The sequence below is a fragment of the Macaca mulatta genome, chromosome 1, assembly GCF_049350105.2.
Source record: "Macaca mulatta isolate MMU2019108-1 chromosome 1, T2T-MMU8v2.0, whole genome shotgun sequence".
Lineage (NCBI taxonomy): Eukaryota > Metazoa > Chordata > Mammalia > Primates > Cercopithecidae > Macaca > Macaca mulatta.
In genome coordinates, this window is record NC_133406.1 from 82,367,258 (window position 1) to 82,385,605 (window position 18,348).

Genomic DNA, 18,348 nt, shown 5'->3' on the forward strand with positions numbered 1-18,348 from the left:
TCCAAACGTACTCCAGACCTGCTCTTCTGAGTTCAAAGGGTGGTGCACACACAGTTCATTCGAGTGTGTTTCTCAATCCAAATTCACTGGTCCTCTGTTTAGTTGAAGTTCCTTCCAGGCCATGGTTTCCAGCACTAAGGCAACTTTTTGCCTCTTGGAGTAGCTTTGTTGACCTTTTCAGCCAGAAGTTGTAGAGAGAACAACAGGCTCTGCTAGCATGATACCATCTTAGCCTGGAATGTTTATGGCGTCATTCAGCAGGGACAAAGAGGTCTCTTATCCTTAGCTGCAGGCCCCATGAAGAAGGATATGCTTTTAGGGAGGTACCACAATACCATATGGAAGAACCAGGATTCAGTGTCCCCTTCTATAAAGTAGAGAGTTATTACTGGATTTGTTGTTGTATTTTGAGTTTTTACTTTGTGCTAGGAACTTTGTATACATAATCTGTAATCCTCACAATAATGCTGCGAGACAAACATCATTAACCCAATTTATAAACCACTAAATGGACTCTTTTGTACAGGGATTTATAGGTCATGAGTGCTGGAGCTAGGACTTGAACCCAGGCTTACCTGTCTCCAAAGTCTGCCATCCTACCATCTACCGTGTGTTGCCTCTTTTAAGAGACCTGATTTTATAATATCTGAGGCCCACTTTGGCATCAAATTTTTTGATTCCATGAAATAGAGCCGAACTCTTTCAAAGCAAATTTTGATGCAAGTTTAAAGAACCTGCAAGATCCACTTTAAAACTTACTGTATTTCATGAACTTATAACTATTAAAATCCATTTTGTTTCCATCTGCCAGCCTCACCATGCATCTGGGATAATTTGGATCTGCCAGGCCTGAAAGGTTTCACTCTGGGTCTCATGTCTTTCTGGATGTTTTTGTGTTTGGCACCGACATTACATGCCTGGTCTGTCAGTATCTACCAGGTGCAGTGAGCGACTCTAGTCTGAGAGACCTTCATTTAGGAATGCCAGGGAAGACAAGAGCCTACTTTCCTTCCTTCTAATTGTTTGGGCTCAAATTAATAGGCAGCTCACTTAGAACACCCAAAGTTTTCTTGTCTGATTCCAGGGCAAATGCTAGGGAAGGAATTTGTCCTACCGCTCAGTTCCATCATGCAGATTCCATGCTGGGTTGCAGGTGATTGGTGAAACCACAAAATATTTTTGTGGAACCCTTTCCATCTCACCATGGCAAAGAATAAGGAAATTTAGACAGAATAAAGAAAATCAGGACTAGTATATGCTCTCCAGGGAGCTTCTGTGAAAGGCCAGTGCAGGAATATAGTTTGCACATAGTAAGTGCTCCATAGCTATTTGTCGATTAAACGGTGGATGAATATTGAAGTGGTGGCATAGAAGTTAAATCTCAATTCACTTTTTTTACTCCTATTATTAAAGGCACACTTCTAATTAGTTAACTGATTAATTAAGGAGCCTGGGCCCTATGAAGTTCATGAACAGAATAAGACTCTAGATGCCCCATGGGGAAAACTCTTGTCTCGGATTGAAAACAAAAACAAAAACAAATAAAAACCCTAAATGGAAGACTGCTAGACACATTTTCCCAGTTCTTATGTTGTTACTCCCTGGCAGGAAGTTAAATGCTTCAGATGCCTCTTTTAATTCTTCTGCGAGCTCTTAGACCTCTATAGAGCCCCCAAAGCAGCATTTCAGACTCAGGTGGCTTAAAAAAGCTACTTCACTGATTGGTGACTCCAGCCCTGGAAGGACTTGTGTGTCACAAATAATTGCTGATCCGTATGATGCGTCTCTCAATGAGGGCATGAGGCCCATTTGGATTTAAGATGCCCTGAAGCTCCCAATATTGTTGGGCCCTATGGGATGGAAAGGAGGAGGAATGCTCTGTTTTACTCCTCGTTTCTCATGTTTTCCCTTCCTTTTACCAGCAGGGCATTCATTACTTTAAAGTAATGGTAGATATTGTCCTTCAGTGGCTCTGGCTTGCTGGAAAAGGAGCTAGTGTGTGTCTTGTAGCATTACATTTCATGCGTATGTGCACATAAGTGTGTGTGCTTGCATGTGCACATGTGTGAGGAGGATGCAGTGTGTCTTTCTAGCCATGTGGACACACTAATTTGTCCAGATGTGGGCTCCTTCCTCTGGGCTTAAAGGATGCACAGGAATCACTATATTTACTATATTTATGATTTAATTAGGGAAATGAAGTGTCCCAGCCACCTGTCCTTTCCAGATCCACGAGGAATCTCATTACCATTCCATCTATGGCAACCAAATTGCCTCAGTAATGAAGCACCGGGAGACGCCACAGCTGTGTTCAGTGTGGCTTTGGAAATCGTTAAAGTCATTGAAGGAAAAGGGAGGCAATAGCATTTAGTGCATGAAGTGGGCATCATCACCTGCCCAGCCACAGGCCATCATCTCATCTTCCCTTGGCAGTGAGCCAGGCCTTGATAGACTCAAACTTCTTAAAAAGCCTTAGCCTGGGGGCATCACTGGTGTCTAATTTAGTAGGGAGATTGCTTCCGCCAAGTAGACTCACTTTAGAAAAATGAAACCAGCAGGCAGAGAACTTGTCTACCTTAGATACTAATGAGGGCACATACGCTCTTCGAGACCCAAGTGGGAAGGCCTCCTGGGAGGGCTGGCTGCAGGCTTTAGGATGTTCCGTGAGCACGAGGTACCATTCGGCAGTTTGACCACCTTATGTGTACATGGAGGCTGAGAGAGACTTTGTAGATAGAAGAACAGGAATCCATGCTGGACTGAGAGGGAAGGTGAGCCCATGCTGTTTGCTGGGAGAGTTCTGTTAAGAGCAAATGACCATGACAAGGTACAGGGAAGAAAGTCAGAAACTCTTAGAAAAAGCCATTGGGTGGGAGAATGCTGGCCATGTGCCCATGAGGGCTCTCTGGTGGGTTCTGCCTCCGCTTTTGGGGCTGATTGTAGGGCCTTCTCATGCTGTTTTAGCAGAACCCCTAACCTCCCCTCTCGTTTCTTTCTTGTGCATCCTGATAGAGGGAACGGCTGAGGAACATCGAGCGCATCTGCTTCCTTCTGCGAAAGGTCAGTGTGGCAGCTTCCTGCTGGAGGATGGAGGATCACACGGTGGTGGGTAGGCACACAGTGAAAGAGGCTGGTGAGGCCGAGTGCCTGCTCCAGTCCTGTCCACCAGGAAGGCAAATGGTGGCAGGGAAAGGGGGAGGTGGGAGCAAGTGATCAGTTCTTTGGAAACCTCCAGAGACAAGAGGAGCTAATTAAAGGAGGTGGCCATCAATCAAAGTGTCAGGAGAGCACTGGATATTTGCGAGTGCCCTCTGATTGGAGTTGGAAGCTCTTTATCTTTGCATGATGATGGATGGCATTTCCAGCTGCTATTACCACAGAGCCTTTGTTCCTGTCTGGGGCTGGTCTCAGGAACACTCCCTGCCGACCTTGGGAAGTTTTTAACTAGATGCTGGGTTTCCTTTGAGGTTGTAGCCTGTCACTCAGCTTTGCAATTTGATTGTCAGCATCACTGGGAATGCTGAATGGGTGGGATGAGGGGGTGTTATTAAAGGCAGAGTCACGTGGTTCAGAGAGTTGCTCTGAATGGATGGGTAGTACATTACAGCTTCCCCAGACTCATTCAGGAAGTGCATGTGGGCACACACAGTTAAAGCTTGGTATTTAGCATAGCTCTGTGCCATAGCTGGGGGCCCCTGTGTCTCTTTCCCAGGCAAGTGTGTGCTTTTTGCAGCAAAATGTGGAGAACGGCAACTTGCCGGTAAAATAACCAAAGGACGTCCCTAACCTCTCTGTACAGAGTGGATGAACTACAGGCCATAAGAAAGCCACCTGTCAGCCCAAAAGGAGTTTTTGAGCCTTATATGAATAGGACAGAAATAAAATGTTATGCCAACGTTGATAGAAGGGGAAAATACTTTGCAAGGTTTTGAAGGTTTTTTTCTGTATTTTAGTAATGATACCTTTCATTGAGAGAGAGCTTAAAGAAGCAGCCAATTATTTTTCTAGCTAATTACTTGTCCTTTAGTATCTTCTAAGAGAGTCAGTGCATTAGAATCCCATATCTTGTATGATACAGCAGGGAAATGTGCTTGGATAAAACCTATATATGAAAATATTTGTGATCCAAGGAATAAAGAATGATTAGGAAAATAACAATATGAATTCATAAATTTATAAATTATTTTTCCAGATAATATCTTGGATACCCATAACCTGCTCCAGCCGGTACTTCTATAGTCTCTGGTTTGTTCTTTAACACTTGACAGCTAAGTGACATAGAATGGATCAAGACAAAATCAAAGTTTTGCCTTTCAGACTCCAAGTTGCCACTTTCTCTCCCATCCTCAATATATTGTCCTGTATTCTCTGACAGAACAATGTTCCATATCCATCACCTTTTAGCCTTGCTTATTCTTTTATACTGCTTGACCCACTGACTCTGGCCAGGTAGCAGGCAATGGCCAAGGTCCTGTGGCCCACAGACTTGCAGCCCTGGACGTTTTAAAGGTCAGAGCCAAGGGTATGAAAGTAAGCACACTATGCAAGAATTAGTGTTACTTTTTGCAAATTTGCATATTGTTTGCATAAGTTTCTTTAAACAATAAACTGAGGCATTTTACTCCAAGAAACTCTGTACTCTACCTTTTCCTGCCTTTTGCCCCTTTCATTTGTACATGCTCCTTTCTTCCATGCCTCTGCCTCTGCTGCAGCTTCTGGGAGGTCAAGTGCAGTTGTTGTTCATGGTCATGCAAAATACTAGGGAGAAAAGGTAGACATCAGAGGACATGAGCCAGTGACTTCAAGACTTTAGGTGTTGTGACTGCGTGATCACACCTTCTGCAGCCTGACAGTTTTCTTGCTTCCACGGGGAGTGGCACTGGAGTGGCCAGCACCTCTGCACTAACTCAACACAGAAATAAGCCATGTACCTACAACTTTATTTATTTATTTGAGACAGGGTCTTGCTCTGCCACCCAGGCTGGAATGCAGGGGTGCAATCATAACTCACTGCAGCCTTGAATTCCTGGGCTCAAGTGACTTTCCCACCTCGGCCTCCTGAGTAGCTGGAACTGCAGGCATGCACCACCATACCTGGCCGACTTTTTTATTTTTTGTAGAGATTGGTTATTCCTTTGTTGTCCAGGCTGGTTTCAAACTCCTGGCTTCAAGTGATCCTCCCATCTTGGCCTCTCGAAATGACAGAATTACAGGGATGAGCCACCATGCCCAGCCCAGCTTGCTTGCTTTCTTTGTGGAATCTCCCTCCTCCTCCAGTCCTCTTGCCCTAAGCACATCTACTTTTAACAACTGGTTGTTAGTTCTTCTGTGTGCCCTGGCTACCTGAGGTTGTTTTCAGTGATGTCATCATTGTTACAGGACCACCAGCTTCATACCAGGACCACCAGCTTTGCACCCTTGCACAGTAACAGACCAATACACTGAGACGATGGGAGTTGCAGCAGAGAAAGAGCTTAATAATTGTATGGCAGCCAAATGAGGCATGAGGGAGTCTCAAATCCCCCTCCTCCAGAAGTTTTGGGCTGGAATTTTAGAGGGAATTTTGGTGGGTAGTGGGCTGAAGAACAGGGGGTTGCTGATTGATTAGGGCATGGGAGATGAAATCATAAGGAAGTAGAAACTTCATTCTTGTCCTAAGTCAGTTCCTTGGAGGGAGTCCACAGATGGCTGGTGTCAGTGGGCCTGATGGAATCAGGATCTAGAAAATATCTCAAATGGGAAACTTGAGGTTTTTGAGGACTTTAATGTTAAAGATGTTATGTATAGATGTTAGGACCTCGTGACAGAGGCGATGGGACTTTCAAGCAGTACGCGGCTATAAGGAGGTGGGCTGCAGGGCAAGCTGGTTAATGCTTAGTTATGCTTCTGTTTAAAGCTTATGCTTTTGTTAAAAGTTGAGCAATTTTGTTTTATTAATTTAATGAGGATCATTTCAACATAATTTCTTTCTGAATGTAATTTCAAATTATAGGTACTTCTGTCTGTCTGGCCCTTGAGGTCTGGCTGTGGCTCATGTGTTGTTTAGCTTAAGTTGGTAACACTATTCTCCCAAAGGCATTTAGGTCCTGGGCATGCAGGTCTGTCTTCTCTCACTGCAATGCCAGTTCTGGGTGGTCAGCAATTTTGTTTCATTCACCATCATAGGTTGTGACATAGAATGTAGAGCAACGCACAGCCCATTGAAGGTGCTTAGCGAGTATTGACTAAGTAAGTGAATGAATGAGTGCCAACTTTCTGGCACTTCTGTCATCTAAATCCTTCTTCTTGGAAACACTGGCTTAGTCAATAATCTTTCCATTTCTTCATTTTAGTACTGTCCATGACATAGTACAAAATTCACATATTTTACTACATTTATTCCTTATATAAGATTTATAGGCCAGGCATGGCGGCTCACACCTGTAATCCCAGCACTTTGGGAGGCTGAGGTGGGCAGATCACCTGAGGTCAGTGACCAGCCTGGCCAACATGGTGAAACCCCCACAAATTAGCTGGGCATGGTGGTGGGCGCCTATAATCCCAGCTACTCGGGAGGCTAAGGCAGGAGAATTACTTGAACCCGGGAGGTGGAGGTTGCAGTGAGCCGAGATCGCGCCATTGCACTCCAGCCTGGGCAACAACAGCGAAACTGTCTCTCAAAAAAAAATAAAAAAAGATTTGTATTTAAAAATTGAAATTAACTCAATATTACATTCATTATTGACACAGAAGATCTCTGACCTACAGTGTCTTCTGTCTGATTTTCTTCCATAATGCTTATACCCTCTGCCCCCTTGTAGTCTGTATTTCAACCATCCTAATATCTGCTCTCAGCCAATTCTGGGACCTTTATATCTGGAAGGTTTTGGTGAAGTGCGCAAACTTCTACTGCTTCCAAATCCTGCCTCTCTCCTTATTATCCTTGTAACTCACAGCGTGTGCCTCAGTGTGACTGTAAACTAGGGGTGAAAATAACAGGACCGTGCTCATACAGGTGTGTGAGAATTAAATGAGATAATATGGTACATCTGGCTCATAAGTGTACAATGCATATTAAATGTTATTATTATCATCCTGACCCTTAGATTCTACCTAAAACCCTTTATAACATCACTAAGCACACACTTGGCCAGCCGAGATAATCCTTGGCTGGTTGCACCGCCCCTTAGCATCCCCTCCCGTTTTCTTAGGTAAGTGCCATTTGGTGTTTGAGCAGCATCACAAGGTGGGCCGGCCTAGGTCTCCTCCCTCCTGTCTCTCTCATTTCGAATGGGCTTCTGAGTTCTGATTCCCAAGCTGTGAGCATGTGTTGGGGATGGCGGGGAGGGTTAATGGGTCTAGTTAGCAGCACCACCTTCTGGGAACTGCACCTTCCAAGAATTTCTTGGAACTAGCCTCCTAAACACCCTAGAATGTGATGCATCTCAGCAGCTGATTGTTGTTAAACCACCTCCTCAGCTTTCTTGGGAGAAAGGAAGGGATTTTCAAAGTGGATCCATTTTTAGCTCTGTAATTATCAGAAAATGTGTTCTTTGGGTAATTGTCTGAACTGCAGGATTCTTGTGTTGACTTGTGCTCATGATTCATTTTTCTTGTGGCAAGAGCCACTTGCCTCTTGAGCAACTCTCCCCACCAGGGCACATCATAAGCTCTGTGGGGCCCCTACAAAGTGCAGGTTTGGGAGCAGGAAGCATCCTGGAAGGCAGAGGTTGGTGTGATTGCTGCTTTCGGGCATATAAAGGATTCTCATGGGGAGGGGCTGACTCCTGTTGCATCTGCAAGTTTAGCTAGTGGTTCGAGGAAATTATCTTAAATGTGAGCTCAAATGATTGGTATGAGAATAAGGAGAAACGTGCTTCATCAGTGGTAGTCATCAAACTTTGGGACTGGTTGTGAAATGTTCACATCCCTTAGACCAAGTTACGTTTTTTTATTTTTATTTTTCATTTTTTGAGACAGAGTCTCACTTTGTCATCCAGGCTAAAGTACAGTGGCACGATCTCGGTTCACTGCAACCTCTGCCTCCCTGGTTCATGTGATTCTCCTGCCTCGGACTCCTGAATACCTGGGACTACAGGCATGTGCCACGACGCCCGGCTGATTTTTGTATTTTTAGTAGAGGTGAGGTTACACCATGTTGGCCAGGCTGGTCTCAAACTCCTGACCTCAGGTGATCCACCCACCTTGGCCTCCCAAAGTGCTGGGATTACAGGAGTGAGCAACCGCACCCAGGCCCTTAGATCAAATTAGACAAGTTTGTACCTGAGATGATTTTGAGTTAGACTGAGCCTGCCCAATGTCAGGGGTATTTAGTTGTATAGTTTGGGATGGCCCTTCTGGCTTGACAATTCTGTGATTCTCCAGTTCATGTCCCAATTTCCCCAAGAATTTGTCTGTTCCCACTGCAGGTTTTCCCTGACATTTGTGGATGTAAAAAGCTGTCGTGGGGGGATTATTTTCATTCTCTCATTGGGCATTCTCATCACCACATGGAGGAGAAGGGCATGTGGGTAGGATTTGGGGATGAGTGGGCCGTTGAGTTCACTGGGGAGCCTGGTGGGAAGGGGCAGGTGCTCCAGGTTTAGTATTGGAAATGCAGTGGTGATATGACCATAGGTGTTCCCACTAACGGGCACCAGTGTCTGTTCCTTGTTAAAGCTTCCCAGAGCCACAGCTCTGTCTTACGGAGGAGTTATGATGTGAAGTGAGGCTGCCAGTAGCAGCCTGAACCCACTGCAGAAATTCCATGATGTGGTTCTGAAAGCAGGGGTTGGAGGAGATGGGGAGTGGATATGACACTTTCGCAGTGAAAAGTCAGTCTTGTTAAATGAGGAGATTGCATTATTATTAATGCTTCCTTACCTTCCCCTCTCTCCAGGACTGTCTACATAATTGGCAGGGCCTTGTGAAAAATGGCAATGTGAGGCTCCATGTCGGAAACTGATGCCAAACATTCAACCAAAGGTGGGGCTCTTCCCAGCGCAGGGCCTTGTGCAGCTGCACAGGTCACAGGCCCCTGAAGCAACTGAGCCTGGTCTCCGTGACCTTTGCATTATGATTTTGCTGTTCTTCCTCCTATAAGCCGAGTATATTTCCTCTCCCCACTGATACTTGGCTCTGTCGGGTGACAGGATTTGTCCACTGCAAAGTGGGCAGGCGTGGGAGTGTATGTCAAGGCTGTGAGAGTCATTGGACATTTCTGTCCTCCCTTCTGAAATTCTGTCATTGACAAGACCAATCCACTAGTTCAAGGAGGATGAGAGGCATGGGGAACCTACCTGAGCCCACCTGTATCTCAAGGCCAAGCCTGCTAGAGCCAGTGACTGCCAACCATCCTTTAGATGTGTGAGCGAGTATAAATGGTTATTGTTTTAAGGCACTGTATTTTGGAATGATTTGTTACATAACATTCTTATGGCAACATTCCTGACATGCGTGGATATAAAAAGCTGTAGTGGACGGATTATTTTCATTCTCTCATTGGGCAGAGTATCTTAGCTCCTGGTATCTCATTGATACCATAAGCATGTGGCACTTCTATAAGGGGAAAACTTTTTTCTTAAAGTGATGTTATTCTTTGCCAGAGTTCAGCCATTTGTTCACTCTACACATTTACACATAGATGGTTCAAGCTTTGTTCAAATTTCTTTGACCTAAGTGGGGGCTACTAAGTACATTTATAAACCAGAACTTAGGGAAAGACCCATGTTGCTTTGGTGCACAGTATTTGTCATGTGCTAACAACCAGGAAGGGCTGGGTGCAGTGGCTCTTGCCTGTAATCCCAGCGCTTTGGGAAGCAGGAGGATTGCTTGAGCCCAGGAGGTTGTGATCAGTGTGGGTAACATAGTGAGACCCCCATCTCTACAAAAAAAAAATAAATAAAAATAAAATAAAATTTAGCCAGGCGTGGTGGTGCATACCTGTAGTCCCAGCTGCTCAGGAGTGGGAGGGGGAGGTGGGAGGATCACTTGAGTCCAGGAGGTTCAGACTGCAGTGAGCCAAGGTCGTGCCACTGCACTCCAGCCTGGGTCAGTGTGAGACCCTGTCTCTAAATAAACAACTGGGAGGAATGGAGAAGATGTTGCCTTTTTTTTTTTTTCCTAATTACTGGCACTCCTCGCCACAAGGGATTGATTGGATTTCAGTTCTTTTTAGCTGTCAATATGGTTCTTCCTACAGGGCTCTGGAGGGAATGGCATATTTTAATTGAGGGACATGATACGGTGAAAAGGGACACATAAACTCAGAGGCAGTTGTGTGGAGTGCCTTAGAGAGACCATCGTTGACGTAGAAGTTTTCCAGATCAGAATTCTCCGTTTCTTGGGGGGATTTCTAAAGCATGGAAATAGTGATGCCGACTACTCTATGCCTTTAAAAGTGTTAACTCCTTTAATCTCACAACAACCCTATGAAGTAGTCATTATTAAGAGCCACACTTAACAGAAAAGGAAATTGAGGCTTAGAGAGATTAAGTATATATCCGAGAGTCTCCTGTTTCTTAAGTGGTAGAGCTGGGATTTGAAGGCAAGCCCATGTGACCAGAGTCCACATTTCTAATCACCACGTTATAGGGGAGATTGTTGCTTCTTTTCAAAACATGCCCCTTAAGGACCACCGCTACAGTAACATGGCTCAGCTATTTTAAAGGGAAGCTATGGATACTGAAACCACATAGTGCCTCAGAGAGCCTATAAGATGCTTGGCTCACTATCGATGGGTCCGAGTGGATTCTTTTAAGGCTCTTTTTCTAATTTCATTTAACTTCTTTGTAGGGTAGTTCACCCCTGGAGGGAATATTTGAAGAAAAGTAAAAATATCCTGGAACAAAAGTTGTAACTAGTTCAGAAACCCATGTCTCATGCATAATTTATATTCAGACACTTTCCGTGGCAAACTCCTTGTTAGTCAGAGGGAAAGAAGGAACATTTTCCTTGATGTGTAAACAGTGGTGCTATGCTGAACCAGAAGTTGGAGGGGACATGTCCTCACCTCACTCCTCCCGTAGGGCCGCAGCAGGCAAACTGAAGGACTTTACAAACAAATCCCTAACACATGGGCACTGGCTTTTCACTGGGGATCTGGGTAGCTGGTTGGCCCTATCCTTATTAGTTCTCTATTGTCCTGATAATAAGGTATCGAACCAGTTTACAGCAAACACCATTTATTTCTCATGAGTCCATGGGTCATGTGGTCAGTTCTGTTGATCTTGGCTGCACTTGGGCACAGGGGATGTTCTTCTGGTCTTGGCTGGACCTCATTCTTGTATCTGGTGGGCTGCAGGCCATTAGCTCATCTCAGTCAGCCTCAGCCACATCTCATCCTCCAGTGACCACCTGAGGCTTGTTCTCCTGGTGTCATAGAGAAGCAAGAGAAGTGGAAATGTGCAAGCACCTTTTCAAGCTTTGGTCAGCGTGGAGGCACTACAAAGTTAAGGGCAAAGGATGTGGATATTCTTCAGTGAGACCTTGCTGCCTTGATTGTGAAAATTCCTATGCTAGGATCATATCAGGTAGTAGCAAATGTTAGAGTCTGCTGGTCTCCAGTATTCGTCATTAATGGAACTGATGGTTTCTCATTTTTTTTTTTTTTTGCTTATCAAGAGCACCTCTGGAGATGTTTCAACATATATCTGCTTAAGAATCACTTCTAGAAGTTCTGCTCTGGGAGTCCTTGGGAGGGTCCAGTCATCTGTATTTTGAAAATGCCCCGTGGAGGGGCCACGGTAGAGAAACACTGTGGGAAATATTTGGTGACTTGAGTATTTGGTAGATGTTCTGGTGATTCCTAAGCAGTGCCAGGATGGCTCCCCAGGGTCTGGAGAACTGGATCTGTGGAGGAGGAGAGGGGAGGGAGAAGAGCTTCCACGCAGAGAAGTTGACAGCAGACAGATGTTACAAGCTGCCAGCTCCTTTGCAAACAGCCCAGGATGAGCTGAGCCCTGGACTTGAGGAGCATTTCCACAACTTGCTATGTCCTGGCTGTGTGTGGAAAGAACACCTTCCTCGCCTGAGACACAACAGAAGGTTGCTTTTGAGATGAATGTGGAGCCGTCACAACCAGTTTCAAAAAGTAAAGAAGTCCAGCAGCCCTCATGGCAGCAGGAGGAGAAACCCTAAAATCATCAGGGACCTTAGGATGCGTCACTGAGAGGGTCCCTAAACCTGGCTGTGCCTCACATTGAATCTGGATCGATGATTAAACATACGACTCTGAAAGGCAGGTTCCTATCCACCCAGGATAGTTAGTTTTATCTGTCACCTTGGCTAGGTCATGGTGCCCAGATATGTGATCTAACATTGTTCTGGTTGTTTCTGTGAGGGTGTATTTTTTGGATGAGATTAATATTTAAATCAGACTTTCATTATATGAAAAAGACACATGCACACGCGTTTATAGCAGCATAATTTGTAATTACAGAATTATGGAACCAACCTAAATGCCCATCAGCCAATGAGTGGAAAGAAAATGTGGCATGTATGCACCATGGAATACTACTCAGCCATGAAACGGAATGAAATAATGGCCTTTGCGGCAACTTGGCTGGAACTGGAGGCCATTATTCTAAGTGAAGAAACTCAGGAATGGAAATCCAAATATCATATGTTCTCACTTATAAGTGAGAGCTAAGCTATGAGGATGCAAAGGCATAAAAATGATATAATGGGCTTTGGGGATTTGCGGGGAAGGATGGGAGGGGGCTGAGGAATAAAAGACTACACATTGGGTACAGTGTACACTGCTCAGGTGATGGGTGCACCAAAATCTCAGAAATCACCACTAAAGAACTTATCCATGTAACCAAGCACCACCTGTTCCCCAAAAACTATTGACATAAAATTAAAGAAATAAATTGGACTTTGAGTAAAGCACATTATCATCCCTTCTGTGGGTGGGCCTCACTCAATCAGTTGAAGGCCTTACTAGCGCAGAAAGACCCAGCTCTCCTGAGCAAGAGGGGATTTGGCCAGCAGTCGACTTTCAGACCTCAACGGCAACATTGACTGTTCCCTGGGTCTCCGGCCTGCCAGCCCACTCTACAGATTTTGAACTTACCAAATCTCTACAGTTGCATGAGCCTATTCCTTAAAATCTCTCTCTCTCTCTCTAAACACACACATACACACACACACACGTGCACACACACATACATACACACACCCTGTTGGTTCTGTTTTCCTGGAGAGCCCTGACGAATGCACTCCCCTCAATTCTGGTAAGTTCAGGTTCAGTAGGTTTACAGAGAGGCCTGGAACTGCTGTGAACCGAACCTTCATAGCAACCTTGTGAGTTGGGTGAAATTATCTGTTCACCAGATGGTTAGTACCTTGTTCAAGGTCACCCAGCTCATAGGTCTGGTCCCCGAGTCCATGTTCACAGTCTTCGACCCTTGCTGCTTCCAATTCCTCACGTTCATAGGAGTCAGTTATTTTCCATAACTTTACAGAGCTTGTTACCACTACCCTAGAGGCCAGTCTCTGCAGGGCCAGCGAAAAGAATGATGATCGCTTAGGCTCTCCTGTAGTCTCCACAGACCATGTGGACCAGATGAAAGTAGGCTGGTCCCCTTACTGCATTCATCGGCAGAGGCAGAGCAGATTCTCACAGCCTGACCTTCTCAGCAATAAAGATTTATGGACTCTTGGGAGTTTTGCTATGAGAAGTCACCAAATCATTGATTGTTCTGACAGAAACAATTTGGGTTTTCATAATATCCTTCTCCTGTCATTAACGTAACAAGGAACTCTGGGATTTCTGGGATTGTAGGATGTGCGAGAGTCAGGAAAGCAAATTGGGATATGGGTTTGGGGCTGTGAGTAACAGAGACCCACTATAACGTGACTGAAACACGATGGGGCTCACTCGGCCTTGGGAGGCCTGTCCAGGCTGGCATGGGGTGGGTGGGACTCGGCCTCACAAAGCTGTCTAGAGATCCAGGCTCCTCCCGTCTTTGGAGCTCTGTCATTTTTAGGGAATTTCCTTGTCCATGTGGACCGTGAGGACGTCACATCATGACCTTCTTTCAAGTAGCAGAATGGAGGAGGCAAGAGGAAAAGGGTCATTTCCTTGAAGAAAGTGACCCAGAAGTCACACACACCACTCCCCCTTAACTCTTTGGCCAGATCTTAGGCAAATGGCATAATCTAGTCTTGATTCTGTGGGGCTATGTGCTCAGCTCAGCATCAGGGATTTTATTCCAGAGAAATGGGAGTGAGGACATTGGAGGACAGCTGCAGATCTCTGTGTCACGAGGGATGTCAGTCAGTAGAGCAACCTGTGCAGGACATGCAGCCCTGATGTGCACTCTGGAAAACTAAGGGCAGGAATGTGAGGTGGGAGAGGAGCAAGAAGAGGTGTCACAGATTGAATGATATTAAACGGATCCTGGAGGAGGCTGGGCATGGTGTGGGTTGTGGGGAGCTGAGAAGTGCTGGGTGTTGGCTTTATGGAACAACCCAATAGGTACCAATCTGAATTTATTCATTCATTCAACTGGAATTCATATAGCACCTACCATGTACGTAGTCGGTTATGTGCTGAAGGGGATAAATTGTGGGTGTGTGTGTAGTGTGTCAGTTGTGAAGACATGCTCAGTACAGCTAAAAGAAATCTTGCTTTTTCTCTGCATTCCTGCCTGAGAGTCCCTCAAAGCCCTGATCACCTAAAACCTTATATGGTAGTTGCCTGTACATGTATCTTACACAGTTGTATTCTTGAAGACAAAGATCCTGTCCTTCTGGTTTCTGCAACTGCTACATTACTTAGCATGGGGTCAGATTCATGTTAGCTAGCAGCAAGGATTAGTTCACATGAGACTGGCAACCACAAATACCATGGGCTATGATTTTCATAATGTGTGAGCCGGAATTCTGCTGAGCATGGGATAAAGGCATGTGGAGAAGACCAGAGAAAGGCCGTGACAGGTGTGACGTGGTTGTCACGTCAGAGCACCCTCAGTGCCCAGTGGGTGAGCATTGTAATGGACGTAGTTAGAGCGCTGGCTTTCGACCTTGGCTGTACACTGAAATTGCTTGTGGAGGTTAAAACATCCTGTTGCCTGGGTCCCACCCCCCAGACTTTCTGAAGTGCAGCTTGGCACTTGTTTTTTTAACAGCTCTCCAGATGATTCTAATGTGTAGCCAAGCTGAGAATCACTGAGTGGGAGAATAGTGCAGGTGGGGAGGCATTTTCACTTTCCCTGTTCTTGAGGGTATGATTTAGAGAGCCATAATTTTCCAAATGGTTGCAGAGTAAAAGCAATGATTTGCCAACAGGTGCCCAAGTGGACTGAAGGAGTTACTTCGCAAATTCCAGGGAGATGGTCAGCCCAGCGGGATGACTCATTGCAAGTAATCCACGAGCCACGTGTTTTTTGTGGTGGGAACTCTGCTTCCAGATGCTTCATTTTCCAGAATGTGATGAGAAGTAAAGATTCTGGTTTTCAGCCCCCAGAATGCTCACCCTTCCAGCCACTCATTTTTGCCCTTTTCCAAATTGCTGAAGAAGCAAGAAACATTTCTGGGTCCTGTTTCTGGGCCACAAAATGGGCCAATCTTACAAATCCTAATAGCCTCTTATTCTCAGTAGCATCCAGTCTCTGCCTCTCACTCTTTCCAACTCCTACAGCCCCTCTCTAAAGGTAAAACCGCGCCAGCCTGTACCTAGGTGGGGACAATAAGAGAGGATTCCTCTGAGCTCCCAGCTTGTGCTGAATTAATTCGCATGCTCCAGACATATCTTCTCCCCACGGAAAAGCTGCGTTGCCAAGTTATCATGCTGGCTCCATTTGTAACTTCTATGGGACTTGTTATTCCTTAAGCAATTTGGGGCATTGGTCCTCCTCCAGAACTGAGTTTCACTGGCTCTGATTTCTAAGCTCTCTCTGTGGCACAGACAATTACACAACTCATGGAGTTTTGTTTCATTAGGATAAGACCCGGCAGTAGACAAGAAAATGCACTGAATAAGTTAAATGTGCTATACAAATGCAAAGTGCCATTATTATAAAGGGATAGAAAAGCCATCCTGTTTCCTTTCTGTATCAGCCAAATGGTCAAAGCAGTGATGAGATTCTGGAGGACAATGATCACCGATTATAGCACAAGGAGGTAGGCGGGGAACACGCAGCAAGAACAGCTCTGCTATTGTGGCCTTTCAGTGGTGACATCACTGCTGTTACCACTCAGCACACCAGCATAAGGTAGCACCAGTGCCACTGGTGTCCTGGTGGGAACTAAATAAAGGAGCCACTCAGGCAGGATGTACTGATAAATGACAAACTATATGTCTTCTGAGAGAAACTGTAGAATTCTCTGCATGAGCTAGACTTTAATACATGCTGTTGGGTACTTCGCATGTTTTTTGATAGTGGTGATACTAATTGCCAATGTTGGGTCATTCTGAGTTATTGATAATGTATTTCAAGCACACATATTCTGGACTTTAAAAGGAAGATAGGTGTAGGCGGAATTCAGAAGGTATAATAATTTGTAAAAAGCATGCTTTCCTTAGCAGACTAGAAGATGAGTAAGGGCACTAACTGTGAATCTTGTTCACTGTGCAGAACTCTGCCTACAGCCAGCGCAGCACATAGCCAGTAATGCTTTGCTGATGGAACGAATGAATGAGTGAATGAGTGGAACAAACTCCATGATGACTACTACATGCTTTCCATGTGCTACGTGCTTTACAAGTGTTTCACTTGTTCTTACCACACTGCTGTGATGTGGAGATGGGGAGATGAGACTTGGAGGGCTATGAGGTCACTTAGTAAGTGCAGGGTCTGGATTCACCCCAAATCCCTGCCCTTTCTAATAGTCCTTGTGTTTCCATGCTCTAGGGATTAAAGACGTTTCCCTACTTTTCCCAGAATATTTCCACGTCTTTGAGTTTTTCAGAGCAAGCTTGGCGCTATCCCTGGACATTCCCGGGCATATCCATTCCCAGGATCCACTGTTGTCCTCATGCGGACAGGCCCCATTCTCTTCTGTAGTCTGACTACCATCTCTTCTCCACTGATTCTCACCCTTCAAGTAAAAAATGGGCTAAGAGGTTTTGACCAAAGGCATTGTTTCAACCTCAAGAGACTGTTGAAACTGATGTCTTGAGAGAAAGAACCTTCAGAGGACACTGTACCCCCTTCTCCTGGCCCTTTGGCAGCTGAGTGTCAGCCAGGGCTGCCATAACACAGCAGTCGGGTGGCCTTAGCCACAGGCATTCATCTCACAGGTCTGGAGGCTGGAAGTACTAGATCAAGGTGTCGGCAGGGCTGGTTCCTTCTGAGAATTCTCCACTTGGCTTGTGGATGGCCACCTTCCCACTGTCTCCACATGATCATTCCTCTGTGTGTCTGTGTCCTGATTTCCTCTTCTTTTAGGACACTAGTCATGCCAGGTTAGGGTCTGTAGGATAAATCCATCTGACAGCAATAATTTAAGCATACCTTTAGAATGGCCCTATATGGCAGATGCATCTGAAGCTGTGTTCCAAGCTGGGGAATCTGTGTGTGGCCAACCTAGAGTTTCATACCTTATCTATGAGAAAAATCTGAGCCCCTTACCCCCTACCTGTCCCACTTGTCAGGGACATGAACTATGCAGAGGATTGGGGCCCTGAGCTTTGGGTTGAATGAAGGTTGCCGTGTGGGGATCATTAGGGGAGAGTGTTAAGTGAAAATGTTTTATAAGCTGCATGATGTTTACAGGAGGTTGTGGTTTTCTTGCCCACCCTGCTGCCACTGGGCCTTGTGGTTATCTTGTCTGGCCCACCACCTACTGGACTGTAGGAAGGTGGATGTGTTGTCCAGCTCATTGCCACTGCACTGTAGGAAGGCGGATATTTTGTCCAGCCCGTTGCCACTGGACCATTTCTGTATGTAAGGCGGTTCTCTTGTCCAGCTTGCCACCACTGGACTCTCTCCCCTGTATGGAGGGCCCCAATAAAACCCCATGTCTCCTTTGCTAGCTCTGGGTCTCTTCTTCAGACTCTTGAATCTGGCACCCTCCCTACTGAGGTTAATAGGGTTTTGGCATAAAAGGACCCACCCTAATGACCACATTTAACCTAGTTGCCTCTCTAAAGACTCTGTCTCCAAATACTTACTGTCCCATTCTGAGGTACTGGGGGTTAGGGCTTCCACATATGAAATTTGGGAGGACATGTTTCAGTCTGCAATAGGATCTCTGCACCAGAGAAGAGTTTTCAGGGAAACAGCATCCCATTGGTTAGAAGAAATGATTTACCTGCCGTTGAATTCTGTTCTTTGGTGAATGGCAAATAGAGTGAATAGTGAGTTTCCAGGTTTTAATTTTCCTAGCACTTTCTCATTATCCCAGATGTGCTTCAGAGAA

At 45.4% G+C, this 18,348-nt stretch overlaps 1 protein-coding gene across 5 annotated transcripts in view; it reads left to right on the forward strand.

Moving 5' to 3' along the window:
• Positions 1-18,348, forward strand: part of CNIH3 (cornichon family AMPA receptor auxiliary protein 3) — a 333,831-nt gene that overhangs the window by 269,256 nt on the left and 46,227 nt on the right. For all 5 annotated transcript variants that reach the window (XM_077938594.1, XM_077938597.1, XM_001095178.5 and 2 more), the window contains one exon: positions 3,013-3,060. In XM_077938594.1, coding sequence (XP_077794720.1) covers positions 3,013-3,060 — 48 coding nt within the window. The remainder of the gene's footprint in view (positions 1-3,012; positions 3,061-18,348) is intronic.